Source organism: Lathamus discolor, chromosome 3 (genome assembly GCF_037157495.1).
Source record: "Lathamus discolor isolate bLatDis1 chromosome 3, bLatDis1.hap1, whole genome shotgun sequence".
NCBI lineage: Eukaryota > Metazoa > Chordata > Aves > Psittaciformes > Psittacidae > Lathamus > Lathamus discolor.
Window position 1 is genome coordinate 58,800,179 of NC_088886.1, and position 21,255 is coordinate 58,821,433.

At 42.9% G+C, this 21,255-nt stretch overlaps 1 protein-coding gene across 5 annotated transcripts in view; it reads left to right on the plus strand.

The window, feature by feature from the left end:
* Positions 1–21,255, plus strand: part of LOC136012332 (glypican-5-like) — a 392,267-nt gene that overhangs the window by 44,387 nt on the left and 326,625 nt on the right. For 2 of the 5 annotated variants that reach the window (XM_065675470.1, XM_065675471.1), the window contains exon 1: positions 6,673–6,895. The exons of the other annotated variants lie outside the window; for them this stretch is intronic. In XM_065675470.1, the coding sequence (XP_065531542.1) occupies positions 6,727–6,895 (169 nt within the window). In that variant the 5' untranslated portion in view covers positions 6,673–6,726. Of the gene's footprint in view, positions 1–6,672; positions 6,896–21,255 lie in introns of those variants that run through there. 5 annotated transcript variants of the gene reach the window in all.

Below are 21,255 nucleotides of genomic sequence, written 5' to 3' on the forward strand. Positions count from 1 at the left end.
ATTTATTCTGACAAACTAGTTTATATTCTAGGATGATTTTTCTCATGTTGATAAAGTGTCAATGTTAGCTCTGAACTTTGCTATTTATGACCTCTCATGGAAAGTTGCAAGGCAGAAAGGGAAGATAAACAACTGGAACAATACAATTAAGGCAAACCCCCAATTCAGTTAATGAGAGACACCAGTGTCACGTAAATCATCCCATGGAAACAGAGCTATTTGAAAATGCACTGGCATCACTTACAGTACAGTGGGCAATTAGTTTTAATTAACTTCAAATTCTGACACATAGTTAAAAACAATCTTTTCTGAGTGCCCAGCTAGGCAAATGAAAGTTGGGGCACTTTGTCCTCCTTGAAGAAAGTATTTCAAGTATTATAGTGATGCTATTCACATGTGTACTGTAAGTACTGTGTCATCTTTTTAATTTGTTATGAAATAGTACTTCTGGAAGATGAACTTGTACCATTCTATAAGCCTTTAAGGGCACTGTTTTCCAAGAGGAACAGATTGCATTTTTACAAGCTGTTTTGAATTATTTCACAATCCAGTTAAAGTCCAACATGTTGTGATTTTGCTTGTTTTTTTACCTGTCGGGGAAGAAACAGCCAGGAGCTCTTTTAAGTTTATCAGATATTACAGATAGCTTCTGAGGCATATTTTAAAGTTAAATCTGGCACTTTTTAATGTGTTGTTGTATATGTGGCACTATGTAAGTCCTAAGCAAAAATTTTGTGGGAGCTGGGGGGGGGTGGCTGCTTTGCATTACAGTGGCTCAATGGAGCATGTATGCCCTTGTCACAATCTGCAGTATCGTAGAATTATGAATGGTTTGGGTTGGAAGAGACCTTAAAGCTCGTTCAGTTCCAACTCCCTGCTATGGGCAGGGACACCTTCCACTAGAGCAGGGTGCTCCAAGCCCGCGTCCAACCTGGCCTTGAATATTGCCTGGGATGGGGCAGCCACAGCTTCTCTGGGCACCCTGTGCCAGCCCCTCAGCACCCTCACAGGGAAGAACTTCTCCCTAATTTCTCCCCTCTGTCAGGTTAAAGCCATTCCCATTTGTCCTGTTCCTACAGGCCATTTTTAAAAGCCCCTCTCCAGATTTCTTTTCAGCCCCTTTAGGCACTGGAAGCTGCTTTGAAACCTCCAAAGAGACTTCTTCAGGCTGACCAAGCCCATTTCTCTCAGCTTGTCTTCATAGCATAGGTGCTCCAGCCCCACATATCCCTCTGTCCTGCATGTCTAGCCTGTTGGACCATTCCAGAGAGCAAAAATGACTTTCTATAAATGTTCTCTTAAAATGATATTTATGAAGTTCAGTGCTCGAAGAAAATGTGGTACTTGGAGGTGTTCTGCTGAGAACCTCCGCAGCCTTGAGCAGTTGAAGAACTATGAAGGAGGATTACAGAGCCTTGGGAGTGACAGTCAAGGACTCTTGAGCACAGGTAGCTTTCTCATCAATCCTTCCAGTTAAAGGGAAGGGGTTGGAAAGGGCCAGTTAAATCCTTAATGCTGTGTGTGTGATGCTGGTGTTCATGGAACCAGCTGCGAGTTCTTGGTGTTCACTGTGATGTTATTCTCATGTTGCTGGGGGGAGGATCTTCTGAAAGGTGTGCAGTAAGATACCGACTGGTCACACAAAACCTGTTTCCATTAATTCTCTTTTGAAGTGTGTGAAACTAGAACTAGATGCTTCTGCTTACATTATGCAACCTTTACTCCTCGAGTATTCTACTTGATTTTCCTGAGGCTGTGTGACAGCTTACATGATCAAGTTCACAACTTTGTTGCTTGTCCCAGTTTAATTTGTATGCTGAGCCATGCAGATAAGGGCAGAGTTATGTTCATCTTCTCAGCTGCTCAGTAACCAGGATGCTTTAGGAAGAATTCTAACAGAGTGAACTGGTATTACAGAGATGGGAAAACTGTTTGCTACCGTGCAGTCACCTTCACATTGTGTTTCTCAGTTATCAGCCCTGGGAGATGCTGTAAGAAAACTCTGCGTGCCTTTGCCTCCCTTGCATATCCAGTGTGATTGTTTTTGAGATGCCTATTTCTCAGGGCAGTCTTGTTATGACAAAAAAGAAGCTGTTCTTCTGGGGATCAGGCTAATATTTTCAGCTGATGTCATAGAAAATACATAGCAGTTGCTGGTGGTCAGAGTGTGATTTGAGATGGTGATCTAGAGAGGGAGAACTGTTGCACATGGTGTTAACTCCAAATAAGCATAGTAGGTCTGATCCCTGCCAGAGGAGACAAGCCAATGGGCTAAAGGATTTTCAGTCCAAAGTATATTGCTCTCATACTGTTAAAAAGAAATATTAGGAAATAGTGAAAAAGTGAAAGTTTCCTATTAACTAGTTGCTGTCCTGATGTGTAGGGTTGTTGCATCGGTTGTATTTCTGTTGTAGTTCTTTGGTGGTCTAACCATTTTTTGAGTGTTAGGATATAGTTAACAGCTGTGACTTTCAGACATGGGGTTTTTTTCACTCTGGAAAAAAGTACAACTGGAAGTTTTAAACTCTGCATTTGAATGGGTCTGGTTAAGTGAAAAATACCCATGAAATAATAAGGCAGCTCAGGAATTGTGCATTCTGACCCTCACAAAGGTCTGCACACGTTTTTTCCATGTGGAGTACATACAACACAGGAAACGTATATTCTCCTTGCACTCAGTACTTTGCGTGCAAAGAGGAGGAAATGGGATCTCTAAACAACAAAAAGGAATGATATGCCTATGCTGGAAACTTTTCTATTAGTTTCATAGTGTTCATCACTTCAACAGGATGAGAATATTTTGAGACAAATTACCAGGGATCATTTTCTAGCAGTGCTATTTTGTCTCGGCATAGTTGTGAATATTTCATGTGTGACTTTTCTTTACCATTTAAATACACATTTTAAATTTCAGACTTGCTTTAAAGTTTGTTCTGACTTGAAATAAATTATTCAGAAAATAGCTTTAAAGAATAAAAAACCTGAAAAACATAAAAAATGTGGAGAAAAAGCCCTACCCACTTGTCTTCATTACAGATCCTTCAGGACAGAGGGGTTTGCATTTCTTTTGAGGCTGATCAAGTTGGTTTTCTTAAATAAAAATCAGCATGTGATTTGGGCTCTGAGTAGTCAGCTGAGTTCTCCAGGTGCTTTGGTGAAACATGTACCTTGGAAAATCAGAACCTTGAAGATAAAACAAGGCTTTAAAGACCAAGTTAGTACCTTGGCTGAAATGGCTGAGATGCACACACAAAGCAGCTAAATTCTAAGAGGCAGACCTTGTGCCCGTTAAGTCCTACTGGTGGAAAGTCCAGTGTTGAAGATGAGCTTATCTTAACCATAAGGGAATTAGCCCAGCTTTCATTTAAATTGCTGGCATAGCTCCAGCTATATTCAACAAGAGAAGGGCTGAGGCAGCAGGCGTACAAAACCCTGTTTCTAGGCCTGATCCCGGCTTTTCTTAAGCATCCGAAGCTCATGCTGAGTATTGTGGTCACTTTAGCAGGATTAAGACTGAGAGGATTGTTTGGGCAGATTTATATTGTTATTCATTGTATGAAGCACTGATACAGATCTCAGTGATGTATGGTTAATAAATATTCATTTGTGAAAAAACAATGTACCTGTTGACAAGGTAAACTGTGATGTTCCAAGCAAATTGCTGAAGTATGGTAGAATGTCATGTACAATAACTGCTTAAATGGCTCTTCCGTTATCTGTAGTACTTTTCCAGCAAAGCGCTTAAGCATGTGTTTGTCATTAAGTACCTGACTACCTCCACTAAAGTCAATTTGACTGTCCTGCTGTATGTGGAGCACATGCTTTGAAGAAATAGGGCCTAAATTACTTGGGGTCCCCTCTATTATGCCTGTGGTGTGTGTTCTCAGCCCTTTGGGAAGTCTGATCATCATTTAGTAGGGAGAAAACCCCAAGGCACCTGTCACTTTGTGGGTTTAAGTACCAATCTTGCATGCTCACTGGGGCCAGAAGGTTATAATTTGTGTCAGGAAAGAGGGGTGGTAGTAAAGTGTCAGCCCAGAGATGCAGAGCTATCAGGGAAGTATACGTGGGCTGTGGGAGTGTGTGCGCGTGCGCATCATCTGTGACTACTGAAGGTGATAACAACCATCTTAAGGGGGATTCAGAACAGCATATTTTAGAACATTTCTTTGAATTAAATAGGCACTTTAAATGTATTCAGATATGCCAATGATTACAAAATATCTATTTCCAGTATTAGTCTCAAACTTTTCTGTCACTTTCTCCTATCTATAAGATATATTAAAAAAAAAAAACCAATCAGTGAACAGTGTGTGGATCTACTATTTTTTGCTGAGTAGTAAAAATTCAGACTCCAGCCTGAAAAGCATTAACAGCCCATCTTCAATGCTTCTCAGTGTACTTGGTACAAAACTTCTTCTCCAGCCTGAAGCAGCCCAACTCTCTCAGCCTGTCTCTGGAACAGAGCTGCTCCAGCCCTTGCAGCATCTCTGTGGCCTCCTCTGGACTTGCTCCAACAGCTCTACAACCTTCATGTGTTTTTGACCCCCAGAGCTGGATGCAGGACTGCGGGGGGTGTGTCTCACCAGAATGCAGCAGAGGGAGAGAATCCTCTCCCTTGACCAGCTGCTCACACTCTGGGGATGCAGCTCAGGACATGGGTGGTTTCTGGGCTCAAGTGCACACTGAAGCTGGGTCATGGCAAGCTTCTTTGTCACCCAACACACCCAAGTCCTTCTCTTCAGGACTGCTCTCCATCCAGTGTCTGCTCAGCCTGTGTTTATGCTTGGGATTGCACCAACCCATGTGCTGGACCTTGCACTTGGCCTTGTTGAACTTCATAAGGTTCACAGGGTCCCACCTTTTGGGCCTGCCAAGCCTTGTGATTATAATGTAATGAATTGTCCTCTGCTAGTGATATGAGGACCAATTAAAAATACAAATAAGCAATGAGGTTTAACATAGCCAGAAAAATGACTGGTGAAGAGCACCCATCATATAAAGATGAGGCACTAAAATCATGCTTTAGGAAAGAATTAGCCGCTTGGGATTTGAACTTCCTACCCACTGAAAACAGTGGTGATAAATCCCACTGAATTAAATGTGGCAAGCCCTTGCACTGAACTGATCAGATTTTATTCATAGAATAATGTATATGCCATATTAATGCTGTTATTTGTCAAGTAAATTATTCATCCTATAGATCCATCATCCTGCCAGTCTTTTTCTGGCAGAATTCCTACTGAAGTCAATGAGACTATTGTCTGAGTAAAGTTTTTTAGGATTGGGTCTGATGGTAGACAAAATGCAACTGGGGCAACTTGTTCCTCTTCCTTGGGTTCAAGGAGAACAGGTAGGCAGCCAAGGAGTTGTTTTTTCACTGCTTGTTCCCTCATCTCTCTCTAATCTGCCTATTGCTATCTTTATTTCTGCTATCTTGAGATCCTGTTAATGTGTGTGTGCTTAAGTTAAACCTCGCTGGCAGTATAACCCATATCAAGCTGAGAACAAAGTTAACCTTTATCAGTGCCTCTGGACTTGCTGGGGTCAGCCATTTGTGTGAACCGTCCTGCTCCCTACTGTTCTGGGCTGTTGTGGTGACCTTTGAGAGCTGCAGGGCAAGCAGAGGGTGCAACTCGGATGTGGGTGGGCAGAAGGCTTCTAAGGTGACTCCTTCTCTGCTTTAGAATGTAGAATCTTGAAGATACAGCTGGTTTGATCTTCCAATTTGTTTTCTTACTTTACAAGGTAAATATTTCTGAATCAAATTGGTCTTTATTTTTTTTCTCCAGAAAGGAGAGAATTAATCTCTTGTTGTCTCAATAGGAGCAAAGTCAATACAAGCAAATTGCTTAAAGGATTTGCACTTCAGCTATGAAAGTACAACTTGAGGAGCTATCTACACCACTAAGCTCAGCCTCTCATTACTACCTATGGGAGTGTGTAATGGTTAAATTAGCTGCAGGTGGGCTCCTTGAGCTCCATTAGAAGCATCTTGAGAGTTGCAAGTAACCTTAAAAGAAATCAGACATAATGGCCTCAAACAATACTAATTCTTTTAGCTTGTAACGTGCTCCATATGCCTGAAAGGTTCTGCGCCTACGGGGCTGTTCGTGGGAGACTTCTTGGTTTAGTGTTTTTCTGGAAATTGAGTGGTTTTGGGAAATGGAAAATATTCATGGTTGTTGAGTATAGTTCTGTACTGAAATGTGTGTTAAAGCAGTTCATATTGAAGTATGCTTAGGGCAGGGGAAACCTTTCAGAAGCCCTTTCTGATGGTGATACTGGCTACTCCCAAGGCAGTCTCTGCCCAAAGAGGGGTCTGTGCCTCCTAATGCGGCAAGTCCTTGCACTGGACTGGTCAGATTCTGTTTGTCGAATAATGTATAGGACCCCCAGGTCCCTGACCCGTTCCCCATCCCACTTGTGCTCCATTGCCCTTCTCCGGCCCCGCTCAGCTCCTCAGTGTCTCTCTCGCAGTGAGGGGCCCAGAGCTGAGCACAGGGTTCGAGGTGCGGCCTCACCAGAGGCACGATCGCTGCCCTCGTCCCGTCCACACCACTGGCGGGGGGCGGTGGCGCCCCTCGCACCCCGCGGGCGGGGCCGGGGCGGGGCGGGCCGGGCGGCGCTCGCTGAGGAGACGCGCGGGAGGCGGGCGGGCAGCTCCGGGACCGGCACACGGCCCGCGCCCCGCAGCGCACCGGCCCGCGGCCGCCGGGGTGCGAGATGGCCGCAGACGGGAGCCGCGGGGTGCTGGGGCTGTGGCTGCTGGCGGCGGCGGGGCTGTGCGGCGGGGTGGCGGCGGGCAAGTCCCCCAGCTGCCACGAAGTGCGGACTGCGTTCCAGCTGCGGCAGATCGGGCCCCTCAAGCTGGTCCCCGACGTGCCCACGGCCGGTCAGTACCGACGCACCCCGGGGGGCGGGTAGCTGTGGAGGGTCGGGGGCGCGGGGGAGCTGTGCCGGCCGGGCTTGCCTTAGTCTGCACTCTCGGGGCGGCGGCGGCGGCGGGTCCTCCCCGGGTCCGGCGCCGCCGTCGGTGCGGAAGGACGGTGCCCCGCGGCTCCCTGCATCCAGAGGCGGCTTCCCTGCCGGGCGCAGGTAACGACGAGCTCGGTGGCTTCAGCACTCTTCTTGCTGAAGTAATCGGCCAAGATCGCGGAATGCCTTCTCGGTTTGTGCGGGTATCGCTTACTGAGCGCCACCGTAAGCACCGGGCCTTTTTGCCCCGCGTTTAAGGCTGGTATGATCACTTTGCTAAGTACCTGAAGCAGAGGCTTTCTCCTGTAAAGGATTCACTTCCTAAAAGGCAAATTGGTAACCGGGTTGTTTAAGGAACGCTTGTGCCGCTAACTAGAGATAGGGATCTTCAGGCAGGTTGTTGATGAGTACATAGTAGCTTCTGAATTAGGAAGTTATCTTGCGGACGAATTCAGACGATTGCCTTAGGAAAGACAGAGGAGCACAGCCAACAGAGCTCAGCTTTTGCTTGGATAGAGTAGTGGGTCTGCAGTACTTGTGAAAGTTGGTTAGCAGGGTGGTGTTCCCTTTTGCCTTGCTAAACAGTTCCTGAACAATGCATGACAGCAAGCAAATGGGAAAGTAACACACACAGAATAAGAGATTAATTTTTATTTGCATGTTTTACAATTACCCTGTAGAATTCAGTCCTAAGGGGATAAAGTACATCACGATGTCAAAAAATGTTTAAACTCTTAGGAATGACCCTGTGTCTAGATAATGAAGTCACATCCCTGAGTCTTGCACATTCTAAGAAAATGCTTACAAGAGCCAGAATAAAAACCCCAAAGACTCTTGATATCCTAAACCAGTCTCTAGTACAATTGCCTGTAAGTGTGTGGTGGTATAAATGTCAACTTGGGTTATAGCTTTATTATTTTTACACTATTTTTTTGTTTTCATAAAGCAGTTCAACTCAAAGCCTGTGGAGTTTGATGGAAAGGCTTATCTTTAATGAGTTTTGGATGTGTTTTCTGGCACAGGTTTCTGTCTTGGGGACTAAATTTGATAGGCCATTGGGCAGATCTCTTAGGGCAACTTTTATGGTTGTAAACGATTGTGCTGTGCTGGTGATCTTTACCTTTGCTGTGGATAAAGTAGAGATGGCACATGGCTATAAAGTTGCCCATGAGCAAGGAATCATTTCTCATTTGATAGCAAAAAAAGATTTGCAGGATGGGCATTCTGAAGCTTGAAGTATGGTGCTCTTTTGCTGATAGAGGCATCCAGTCACACTCATCTTTGAGAGCTGGATGTGAAAGCTAGTGAAAAAAGAGGTGAACCTTTTTTTTTTTTTTTTTTCAGCCATTTTGATGCATGCTTAACTCTGTTTCCTGAGCACTTTGTGGAGGAAGTTCCTCAAAATGTAATTAAATGGTTTCATGTTTTCTGTAAAGATATAGTGCTGTAGATGAGACCTGGGGAGAATTGGGTGCTTCTGAAAGGCAGGTTTAGATGCTGTGATGCTTCAGAGAGATTTCATTGTATTTTTGTGTCATATTGAACTTTCCTATTGAATAACAAGCTCTCATAAAATAAATAGCAGGAAAGGGGGTGAGGGAGGGTAATACGCTCTTAAATTTTAGCTTACAAGGGTTTCTTTTTAAGAGATTGATTGGAGCAGTGAAGAGATGAGAAGTGGTGCAGATTGATCTTCCCTCTTTGCTAGGTATACTTGGCTCCACCAAAGCTTGTGTGTTAATGATACCTTGCAAGGTAGTAATGCCTCCTGCCTTGTGCTCTCTTTTAATTAAATGCTGAAGTGTTTTCCAGTGTTTTCATCTGGCAGCTTTTATCAGTGAGTGTATCTCAACACACCACTTTCCACACGTATTTCTTTCTCTCTAGGACATCGAGGCTTATTTGTTGTGTATTATAACAACACACCAGTGTTGAAGCATCTCCCCTGAAGACAGCTGTCAGTTAAAGTAGAAGAGGGGAAGAGTGGTGAGCAGCAAGGTGACACTGGGCAGCAGTGTGCTTAACTGAATCTAGTATGAGATGAAGCCTGTGGAGAGCGTCCTGTGCTTGGGTTGGGGCAATCCCCAGCACAACTAAAGGCTGTGTGGAGAATGGATGCAGAGCAGCCCCTAAGGAGAAGGTCTTGGGGTGCTGAGTGATGAGAAGCTCAACATGACCCAGGAATGTGCACTTGAGCCTGGAAACCACCCGTGTCGGACGGTTCTTGGAGCAACCTGCTCTAGTGGAAGGTGTCACTGCTCATGGCAGGGGGTTGGAACTGGATGATCTTTAACGTCCTTTCCAACCCAAACCAGTCTGGGATTCTAACTTCATGGACCAGACCTGCACTGCACTGAGGCGCTCCTCAGTTACCTGCATGTTGGTTTTGGCTTGTTTTCTCTCTCTCAAAAAAAAAAAAAAAAAAAGAAACAAAAAAACAAACAAAAAATCAAACCCAAAACCCAACAACAAAACATTTGCAGTGTTCTTGTATGTTTACTAGATATTTTCATTCATGAAAGTGTTGAAAAGCCCTTAGCTAACCTCAAACCAGTATTTATAGGCTAATACAACAAACCTAACACAGGTTTAGGACTGGACCTGCCAGCCTTTTGTATAAAATGTAGTGACAAGGGAAGGAGGAAGACTCCTAGAGAAAAGATGCTTTTGTTCTTAAGGTGTGACATGAATCTAGCAGCAACCTTTCTGGAAACCACCACTTTCTGAAGTGACCCCTGAGAGGTGCTTATGGCCCTCCTCTTAAATTCCTCTTCTATAGTTTTCTCCAAAAGGCATGAGAGATTGTTCCACACTGAAATCTAGTCCATGAATGAGTGCAGGATTAGGGAAGAACAATGTTTTGAAGCGGGATGGAGGAAAGTCCCAAACAAGGGGTATTTTTGAGCAGCAAATTTCCCTGGGCCTCTGTAAGATGTTCTCTTTTGTTGGCAGGATCCGTGCTGTGATTTGGTAGCCTGCTGTTCTGGAGCAAGCTGAATGTTTCAAGGGTAATTTGTTGCAAATAGATTGCTCAGGTAAAGGTACTGCTGTCTTGGCTGGGATTCAGAGGAAGGGGATTTTTGTGTCTCCCCCCAGACTGGAAAATGAGGTAATATGTTCCTGGTCTTGTACTTTGGTTAGCACAGGCTGAGCTGGGATGTTATTGTAGGAGCTCCTTGGTTAACATTTTGATGACAGAGAATTATATGCTGTCTCCAAGGGTGAAAGGCTGTGTTAATTCTGCCAGAGGACTAAGCCTTTGGTTCCAGGGAGTCTAGATACCTCAAACCTGATGCATACTGCTACGTATGGTATTCCTCCCAGACATGGGGCTGCTGTTAGTGATACCCTGTGAGCCCTGGGTTGTATTACGGAGTAACTTCACACTGGCATGGACTGTTTTTAAAGTTTTGTTTATTCACAGCCTTTCCTGTGGCATGGAGCACGGTGGTGGCTGCCTGTCACTGCTTTCCAAACTCACAGTAGGAAATCCAAATGAACACAAGTGGAGTCTGTGACTTGCCAGGTTCAGGCAGTGAATTGTAGCAGAACCAGAATAAAAGTAACCCTCTTGATTCCTTCGGTAATCATGTAACCACATGTCCTCCCCACTTACATAGGCTCAGTTCTATCTCCTTTGCTTATGGACTAGTGCATGACCATGCAAACAAAAGTCTGTAAGTATATGATAAATAGAGATAGAATAATTGGGCTGATTTCTGGTAAGCAAGGAAAATGTCATTTGTGAAGGGTTTTTAGGAACTCTTTGCCTTCTAAATAATCATCTTGGTGAGACCACCAAAAGGGTGATTTGCTTATCTTGCTGCTCTACTGTTTTACAAAAAGCACAGAATCTGCTCATATTGTGTTCAGGGACATACTTCTGAAGGGCAGATTTTGTCCTCTTAACAGCTTCTTTATTCTCTCCTGTCATCCTGCACATTAAATCAGCAGGAGTGTTCATTTCCATGTGTATGAACGGAATGTCCCATAGCAGAGCTGGACATGCATTAACAATTTCTACATTAAAACTATTTTACTTTCTGAATAGTGGCAAGGAAGTCCTAGATTCCTACCAGAAGGTCCTTGCTGCATGTGATGCATGCATTAGACTGGATCTCATCCCATCTCAGCCTGTGGCAAAGTTCCCATTGTGTTGAGAAAGGAGCATGAGCTAGATCCCTTTTTGAATATATTGGAGGATATTTATTACACTAGCCATTTTATTATGAGATGGTTCATGCCACACTGTTTTCCTGTTTTTCTCTTTTATTGCCACTCAGCTCTTTATTTCTATCATCTTAATGAGAACGCTGTAATTCCCCTGGTGAAGGTGCAGTGCCGAAACACATTTTGCTCACAGCAGCATTCTGTCAAAGTCACTCATAAAAAAGGCTGGCAGTTATCTTGGTTTCTCATGAACTGGAAGCTGAACCTGAAATTCGTCCTTCTTTTACTTTTCTCATCCAGAGGCAGTCCCAAGGAGGAAGCAGGCTTTCCAGAGCAGTCAGAGGCTGTAGTCAGCACTCACTGTGATAGCAGTTCTGAGCAGAGGAAAAACTATGCTTTTGCAGCCTGCAGCTCCTCTGGAGGAAGGATGTGTCCTTTGTTAATCTTCTCAGGATTTTATAGCACTGTTCAGGCTCAGACTGTCACAGCAAGTGTTAACCTAAAGCTGGTGATGACTGTGGATGCAGGCAAGACTCTTCCCATGCCTTCTACGTCTGTTTGACGCAGGACCAGCTGCCCGCTCTAATACTCTCCTGGGAGTAATCTATAGGCAAAAAATATGTTTAAACTTACTTAGTGTGTCATAAAGACGGAATTGCTGTTCTACTGCCAGACAGCAATCTATAGTTCTCCTGTTCTCAGCCTCAGAAAAAGCGCTGTCCTCAGTGTCTTGCATGAGCACTTGGTCCAGGTAAGAAGACTGGCTTAATTACTCAGATCAGCCTTTCACTGAAGTGTTTTAGGAAGGAATCCAAAAGCCAGCCAACACCTATCTTGTTATCAAACTGAGTCAAGGGAAAGAGCCAACTATTCCTATAGTTCACATGATCAATTCAGTCCCTCAAAAATCTTGCTGAAAAGACTATATATTCCATAGTCTGTGCTTATTTTTGTCACTGGTGATTCTGGTGTTGAACTGGAACTCAGGCTAGAGAGCAAGCTTAGTAAGCAATGACCCATCCTTAAAATACTGGTGGCTCCCAAGAGCTTCCTCTGTAGCACCTTATGTACTACTGAAGTTTTGCCATCAGGCTGTAATTGGAAACTAATAGAAAAATATCCCTGCCACCCCCCTCACCTCCCCACTGCACTATTGCAGGGCTGAGCAGTCAGTTCGTAACCAAAGGGCAGTACTAATGAAAAGGCATTAGTGTGATAAGTGGAAACAAAGTTGGCATGATGATAATGACTGTATAAATCACTAAAATAAATACATCAAAATGAGGAAAAGCTTTTATAAAGATCAATCATGACAATTAGTGTGAACCTGAAGATCTGTAAAAAGCAAGGATATATGTAAAATGCACCATGGGCAGTAAAATGTGTTTCTTAAAAATGGTTTTGCTTTTAGATGGCATAAAACTAGAGCTGTAGGTCCAAGTATTGCAGTCTTTGTAATTGAATCTTTCTCCCATGAAAGCACAAAATGACATGATAAAGTGGCATATGTTTAACAATGCTTCCAGTACATACTCATCACCAGTTTAGAGAGCAGCACCTGCTTCTAGGGGAAATTATGAATTTTGGTGGGTCAGAATCAGTTTTCAAACAGCAGCCAAGCCCATGACACAGAATTTATACTTAGCCTCTCAATCTCTGTCAATTTGATTAGGTATAACTACTTAATTTGCTAGAATCATCCTGATGTCTATAAAGAGATATTTGCAGATAGTTGTTTCATTCACATTAAGGTAACTTCTGAATGTCAGTGGATGAAATGAGGCACCTAACTAACATTTAAAGATTTATCTTCTTAAGGATAAAAAAAGATAGGGAAGAAAGTCTGTTTCCCCCTTTTACCAAGCATTTAAGACTTAAAATAAGTCAATATATTATTTGATAGAAAAATGCAGATTATTTCTGCACAGTAACTTGCTTTGTTTGGATCTACAAAAGTAACCTCAGCCCCAACCGACAAGCTGGGCCCACAGGATTACATAGTACAGATTTAGGAGGACAAGGATTTTCCCTCCTTTTGTGTGACCTGGGTGTGTTAGGAAGGCTGTGTATGATGAGTTGACTGTGGCTGGACACCAGATGAGACACCAAATGTCCACTGAAGCCACTCTATCACACCCGCACCCCACCTGAGAGAAAACTGAACAAAAGGCTCGTGAGTCAAAGTAATGGTAAGGGAGAGATCACTGGCCAATTAATTCACTGTAATGGGCAAAACAGACTTGCCCTGGGGAAATTAATTTATTTTCAGTATAATGAGAAATAAAACCAAATCTTAAACTCCTTCCCCTCACCCCTCCCTTCTTTCTGGGCTTAACTTTACTCCCAGTTTCTCTACCTCCTCCCCCTCAGCAGTGCAGGAGGACAAGGAATGGGGGTCATGGTCTGTTCATCACAAGTTGTCTGTCCTGCACAGTAGCTTTTCTCCCCTTGTTAAATGTTATCCCAGAGGCCAGTGGTGAGTTCAGCTTGGAGCCGGTCGGCATTTGCCCTATCTGACATGGGGAAAGCTTCTAGCAGCTTTCCTCAGTAGTGTCCCCCCTAACCCTCAAAACCTTGCAATGCAAATCCAATGCACTATGTATGGTCTGGAGCAGCTGCAGTCTGGACAGAGAACTGACCCATGTTGTGTCTGAGAAAGGGTAGTAGGACTGTGTGTCCAGACTGCTCTATCTGTTAGGAAGATGATGTGTCCATAATGATATTTCTTATAGCTGTATTTTGTCTGTGTGGAAAGCTAAGTATTTTCTGTAGCACTAATGATACTTGGAGTTAACCCTTTGTGTCTGAACTGCTTTAGTGACACTGGTCCTTAGATGAAAGTAAGGACAATATCTGTATCCCCGTTTTTAGGGTGTCAAATGCAACTCAAGTGGCTGAGGAGATTTTACCAGTTCCATATTGACTCTTGAAGTCTAATGTCATCTGATGGCAAGTAAACCTTCATAGCTCAGAAACGCAGGGTAAGCAATTCCACTGCTCCATGGTTTTCTTAAGCAGAAACTTAAGCTGCTTCTTGTGGGTTTACTTTTGATGTGAGAGCTTTCTGCATTTCTATAGTAAGGTAACACCCAAAAGCTCACTCTGATCGAAGGTGGTCTCTTCTGTACAAAGTGCTGCACAGCCGTGCTGGGGGCTTTCCCTCGCTTTTTTGCAGATTAATTTTATGGACTGCTTGACTGTCCTGGGCCTCCTTAGCGCTCTAAATGCTGTTGTACGCCACCAAGCACCTCAGCAGTATTTAAGAAGTGATTAATGATGGAGCAACCCCAACCTTGCCTCTTATTATGGATAAGCACTGTGCATATACTTTAAAGAGAATAAATCCATCTATTTCACTCTTTCCAGTACATCAGTTTTAAAGGATAATTATTAGTTACCTTCTTAGTATATTCATACATGCGTGATTAATGTGTAAAGTTCTTGCTTGTGAAATTTCAAGGCACTAGTTCAAAGAATATAGCAAGAGCTTAAGACAAGGTTTTCGCTCGTGTTTTGATAGCTAAAGCGTAGGAATAAAGAGCAACTGTAGCCAGGCAATTGCTAGTTGTAAAAGAGCTGTAAAAGACAGAAAATTATTCCCTTAGAAGTTGTCTTTAATTAGCCTTTTTTCTTGTTTCTTTTGATACGTCATTTTTAGCCTGCTTTATATAGCCTTTCTCTGTTCTTCCTGAGTTTCGGTTAATACTGAGGATTAGTATATGTATGTACTCTAAGTATGTATATATGATTTTTGGTCTTCTAATGGCTTCTTGCTTCCTGGAATCATGGTCTTTCCCTCTCAAGAGTTCTTCCATCCCATGGTGGATGTGACAGTTGTTGTGGAGAGCAATCCTTCTCCCAGGAGCTTGTTTCTGCCATGGAGCCCCTGCTTTGCTGCACAGACCACTGTCAAGTCCTTTAAAAACAAATGAGAGACAAATTTCAGAGCGCCATGTTCCAAACTTGACAATATCGGATAGGTCATGGTAGCTTTGTTTGGCAGCTAGTTAAATTGGATACTTCAGCACATCCCTAGATGTTAATGGTTAAATGTATTCATTGTTCCAACAAGGCCCCTATTCATAAGGAGACTATTCTCTGCTCGTTACGCATGCATAATTCCCATTAATGCTGCTGAGGGTTAAGTGTGGATAGTGAAGGGGGAGAGTGAGGCTTATGTTTACACATCCATGTTTGCAGTCAGAGAAGAGGTTTTGTAATACATGAGGAATGACCATAGATCCCTTAACTTTAACTATCTTTAAATTGTGAGAATGGGGGGGACAAAGTGACACTTGCATAAGTGACTGCTACTTTGAATGCTGTACTTCATCAATGATAAGAAATATTACTCCAGTGCTGCTGTTATCTAATAATAGAGAAACCTTCTGAGAGTAACTAAGTGCTTAGAAATACAGGGTTCTTATTTGAGTGGCAAAATAATGACCTAGAATCTTTAACTTCAGGAGCGAAGTTTTGCCAACTTTTGACTTGTGTTAATGGGTGTGATAAGATTTTGCGATTTATTATACAATATGGGTATTTTTCATAGAAACCCCTCAGATTAAGATTCCTCACTTTTAGGTGCACTTCAAAGTCACGTAAAAGCCATAAAGAAGCTAAGAATCGCCTAAGAAATCCTTTCAAGTTCCAGAAAGTGCTTGAACTACTGAGGGGTTTGAAGTGCTCTAATCTCTGACATGGGTGACGTGCTAGGCTGGCACTTTTTTGTTTTGTCACAAATCATCCATGCACATAGTGCAAAGGGACCCTGACAAAGTCATTTCACTTTTGAAAAGGGCTGCTTCTTTTTTTTTTTTCCGTACCATTCTGTCTCCCATTCACATCTACATGTTTGCTTCTACTTTGTTCGGGTCTAAGTAGCAGGGCATTTGCATAGTCTTCCTTTTGTTCTCAGTAAATATGGAGTAAAATGAGCAAGATCCGTGCTGTGAAATTAAAGCTCTGCTCCTGAGAGATCTTAAGGACTAAATCCTCACAAAAGGTACAGCAACATAGTGCCAAAGGAGCTAGTGTCCAGAACAGCTCGCCCTGGGTGTTTGTGCTCAGAAATGTGATTAAAGGGAGAGTAATCTGGTGAAAACTGGGTGTAATTAGAAAAATACACTGCTGAGAGCTGCTGAAAGAATAGAATAAAGAAAATAGTGCTGAAATGGACCAGAAGTGATCATCTGGTCTGTTCCTGCTACTTGTAAACAGGATAAGCTGTGTTTAAACCAGTGATAGAAGATCACAACTCCTTTTAGGCTGTTTATTCCAGTGCTTCATTACTTTACCGCTTTGGGGGCTTTCCTGTTGCAAAGCATAACTTGCTAAAATACCGGCCTTTTCCTGGACATCCTATTCTTAACACCTTTCTCTTTGCAGTAACATTGATGTGTGTGGCAATTGCTCCAGCTTGCTCTGCCCTGAAACAGTGCTCTATGCATTTGCACTGGTGAGAGATGCAAGTGCATCCAGCCTAAGTTTGGGACACAAGCTCCTGAAATCAATTATTTTAATTCAAGATGTGGTGACTCATTAAGCATCATGACTTGATTTGTTGTCTAAGCCCAAATAACACCTTTCATCCTCCTTTGTGAAGTGTAGATTATTGTGAAGAAAGAATTGTGTAGTAGTTGTATATAGCATGGGGATATCAATTTCCACCCTTATTAAAGCAAAATAACTAATTCACAGATTTGCCATGTAATGGTAGAGGAGAGCATGCAGAAAAAGCACTTTTTATGTGATCAAACTCTCAACAGCAGTGATGTTCAAAGTTGCTAGTGGAAAACTAGTGTTGTAGCACAACAACATAGAGATACCTAAAGACATGAGGCTCACATGAAGTAGAATGTCTCAGAGCTGGAAGGTGCCCCTGCCTGTGGCAGGGGGTTGGAACTGGATGAGCTTTAAGGTCCCCTCCAACCCAGACCATTCTGTGATTCTGTAATCTCAAATTTTCCAGGTAAAGAGTAGCTCTGGCCCTTAACCCTGTGTTCTTCAATGTGTAACACCTTTGGGGTGTCAGTTCTTGAAAAATGTTTTACTGTTCCCTACTGTTGTAGGGAAGTTATTCTTCTTTGTGGCTGCAAAAACAAGGCTCAAATGTCAGGTTTATGTATGCTTACATCTCCAGGTAGATTTGGTCTTGTTCCTCCAGCATTCTCCAAATAGCTACAGTCTAGTACTCTGCTGTGAACAGTGTAGCCATACCTGGCATGATGCTGTGCTTGAATTCAGACCATTCTCTGCTGCTTCTGGATGAGAGCTTGTGTCTTGCAACTCCAGAGCATGTGTGTCTGTCTGTGAAATATTGCATGGCTATACTCCATGTGGCTTGTCCAGGGAGTCTCTCAGAGGATGAAATCTCAAACCCTTGCAACACAAGATGAAGCATTTATTCAAAAGCACTGACCAGCACATGCTTGTCAGTTATCTTACATTTTCACATGGACAGTTGAAAGGAGGGGTGTAGTCAATTGGAAAGCAAGAGAACAAAGCATATGTAGAAACCCCACTCACTCCCCAAAACACAGTAGGGTTTTTGAAAAAAGAGGTTGAAAACCTTCATCTCAGAGCAAGGCTTCCAAATGCCTGCTACAGGGAAGACTTGAGTCTCCTGACCTTAGTTTTGAAGCCTGGGAAGAAATATATCTGTTACCATGCGGAGCAGCCTAAAGTTGTATTTGGCTGAAGTATTGCACTTTCTGTTTCAAGCTGCAGTAATCAAATTTACTCTTCCTAACCTGCTTTGTCCCAGATACATCAGGAAATATAAGCATTTGCCTTCCCCAAAAGGCAGCTGTGATTTGGCTATACCTGGTTGTGATCTGAAGCTCCCCGTTCTGCTGATCACAGACCTGTTGTACTCTTTGGCCTTCTCTGATAGAAATAAACCCCAACTGTGATGAAAATTATCAATGTCATTTGTTGGCAGGACTGTTGGCTTAGATTTGGGAAGTTTACTCTAGAGTCATTATCACAGGTGCCAAAGCATTAGTGGAGTAGCAAGGACTGAATAGGGCCAGCTTGTGTCAGTTTGGCTGCAATCCTCATCCCAGCTTCCTTTCTAACTGTCTGCCTCAGGCCTTCCCAAATGTGGACTGACTGCAGCCAGTGCTGCCTGCCAGTGTGTAGAGCCGGCTTCAAACAGCTGTGACATGGTGGACTGCTCTGTCCATCTTGAATGGTTAGCTCTAAAACATCAGTAGTGCTCTTAATTTTGAATGGAATAACGCAAGTGAGTACTGTAAATGGTGCCTTGCTTTAGTGATGTAAGGGAAGAAACATGATTCCTTAATTTATATAGTAGATACATAGTATCAAAAGCAAAAATAGGCTCTAGGAGAACACTGAACACACAGCAAAAGATAGTCTCCACTACAAATTGCTTACAGTCTAAGCAAACTAATGAAAAGGAAGTATCCTTGTACATTTGGGAAAGCAAATGTGGAGACTATGGGACTAGCGTCAAACATACAGTTTAGTATTGCCAAACCTTAGAGCCCACCAAAGGTTTACACACTGGTTTTTAAAGTTTTTAGTCTGTTTCTTGGCTTAAAGGCTTTTGGAAAATCTTCCAATGTATACTGCCTCTCCTCAATTTTTTGGGGAAGCTGCATCTGTTTCAAAATCCATTATCCCGGCTCAAGATGTCCCAGCAAGATACAGGCCTTCCTGCTGAACATCATGTGCTAAGCATCATGGGATGTATCATGTTGTGACAAGCTCTGCTACCTCCAGCTTGGGGTGTATGGCTGGTACTCAGAAATCAGGGCATGTCCCCTTCTGGTGGGATTTCATTGTGGGCCATCTTTAATCTTCGTTCCTCTTTGCTGCTGCCCTGGGCAAAGCACCAGGTAGCATCTGCTCCTGGTACAACCACAATATTTTCCATAGTCTAGGTGGACAAAACAAAGGAAAGCAAAAGCAAATGAGGAAGGACAGAAAGCCATTCCCACTCCTGACTTTAGAAGAACCATGTGTGTGGGTGGAAATACTGTCATAGCCCTTCATTTCATGGGGTCTAGGTTAGCTTGCCAATGAGTCCGGGCTGCTTTTTGGACCACTTAATACTGTCACCAGTTCCTTGATGTGTTTAGGGTTTTGACCTTCCATTGATTTAAACTGAATGTATGCAGTTAAAAATCATAAGTAGTTGTCTGAAATCAGGTGCATGTCTCTTTAAGTAATGAAAGTGTTTCTAAATTCTTTGTAGGTTCATTTCATTCTGTTAGTTTTGACTTTCTTATCATGGGAATTTGTCTGGGGTTTCCTGGCTGTGTTCTTGGAACAGGTTTCACTTAAGAGAGTGACCCAAAGCCCATGGAGTTCAGAGCTAACTAAATCCCCACAGCAGTGTGAAGCACAGCATAGGGTTGTGTCTTCAACTATAGTTGGTTTTTGTATGACTGTTGATGCCACTGAGTGTCTCCATTGACATCAGGAGTGCTGAACAAAGCCCTTTAGTATTAGATACCTTGCCTTTTTCCTGCCCTGCGTGCAAAATTTTGCTAGCTTGCTCTAATATGGAAGAAGCGATGTGAGTATAAATCTGGTTCAGCCTAGACCATCAGAAACAAGCTACCAGCCTCTAGCATGCGATCTGTGGGTCTCTCAGCTGGTTCTTCTAGGGTGTGCTGTATGGTGGTTGTTGCAGGCTGTTGTCATTACCCTTAAGTACTGTGCATTAGCCTAAGGCAGCATTTGCACATTTTGGTGCTTCTGCATGCTCACACTGAGTATTTCTCTAGTTACTCTCATGTACATTGGGCTCTTACCTTTTTTGCTTGCTGTGGGTTGCCTTCCAATGCCCGTGGGTCCCGTTTGTAGCAACAAACTCCAGTTTTACATCAGCATCACTGCTCTTGACAGCAGTGGCGTTATCTGCATAAAGAACCAAAGAAAGGGAACAAGATGCAGAGACCTTGTGATACTGCAGTCTGGTTTAATTAATGACTGTGTCATGGGTGATGAAGTTGAAGAATTGGCCCTACTGTGGGTGCCTTGCTAGTAATGAGTTGCTTAGTTTTGGTTCAGTTCTGTAAATGATTGCTATTCTTGTGTGTAAATAGTATCAAGAACTTGCTGTGTTTTTCTTCCCATGTTTGGGGTATTTCACACAGGCTTTTAGAGTTTTCCCCATTCTTCTCCCTAAAAATAAAAAAATAAAATGGAAAGGGGAGTGGAACCCTAAAAAAAACTACTTCAAATACTGGGAAAAACTCTGATAGAAACTGTCCACTGTAAGCCTGTGTAAAACTTAACTTTTTTTGCATGATTTGAGAATGAGAAATGGCCAAACTGGTCAAAAGCAGATTTGCACTGTAAAACTAAAAGTTCAAGGAAGATTTATACATCTTTTTTAGAGGAAAGAACATATTGTCTGAGCACTTAGCTTCATGTATGGCTTTCAAGTGAGATGGCAGAGTTGGAAGTATTCAAATCTCAGAGTTAGAAAGGAAGGTGGTAGTACTGTTTCTCAGTTCTCCAACACTGCTCTTGCCATTTCCCCTTCTGAGGCTGTGGCCCAAATACAGTTGCTTGGTTCCTTCAGATTCTTTGCTTTTGTTTCTTCCTCCAGTCTTTTCTTTCAGATTTTTATTTTGACAGCTAAAAAGGATAGGAAATACAATTGAATATGAACAAATCAGTATCTTTGAAATCGTCTATGCTATGCCACCCTGTATAGATCTTACCACAGCAGGTGAGGTGTAGTAGGAACCAGTTGCTATGGAAAAAGAAGTCATCTATCATTGGTAAAACACTTGATGTTAACATCTGAATTATCATTAGGCTTCAAAGTTGAGACGAATGAGGCAATTCACACCTCTCAAAGCTATTTTATTTCATCTCCCTGTAGATGGGCAGCCTTGTATTGATTTGCATTTGTACCGTACAGGGCTAGAAAACTCCATCTTTCATTTAAAAACATGTCAGTTTTGCTCTGAACACTATAGTCTAGAGTGCTCTATGCCCATGTTTCAGTTTAGACTTTCCACCATATGTGGTTTCTGTGGCACATTCCTCAAGTACTGTAAGGCAGAGCTCTTTGGCAGTGAAACATCTTCAATTGTAGGCGCTTTGCAGATGTGTTACAGG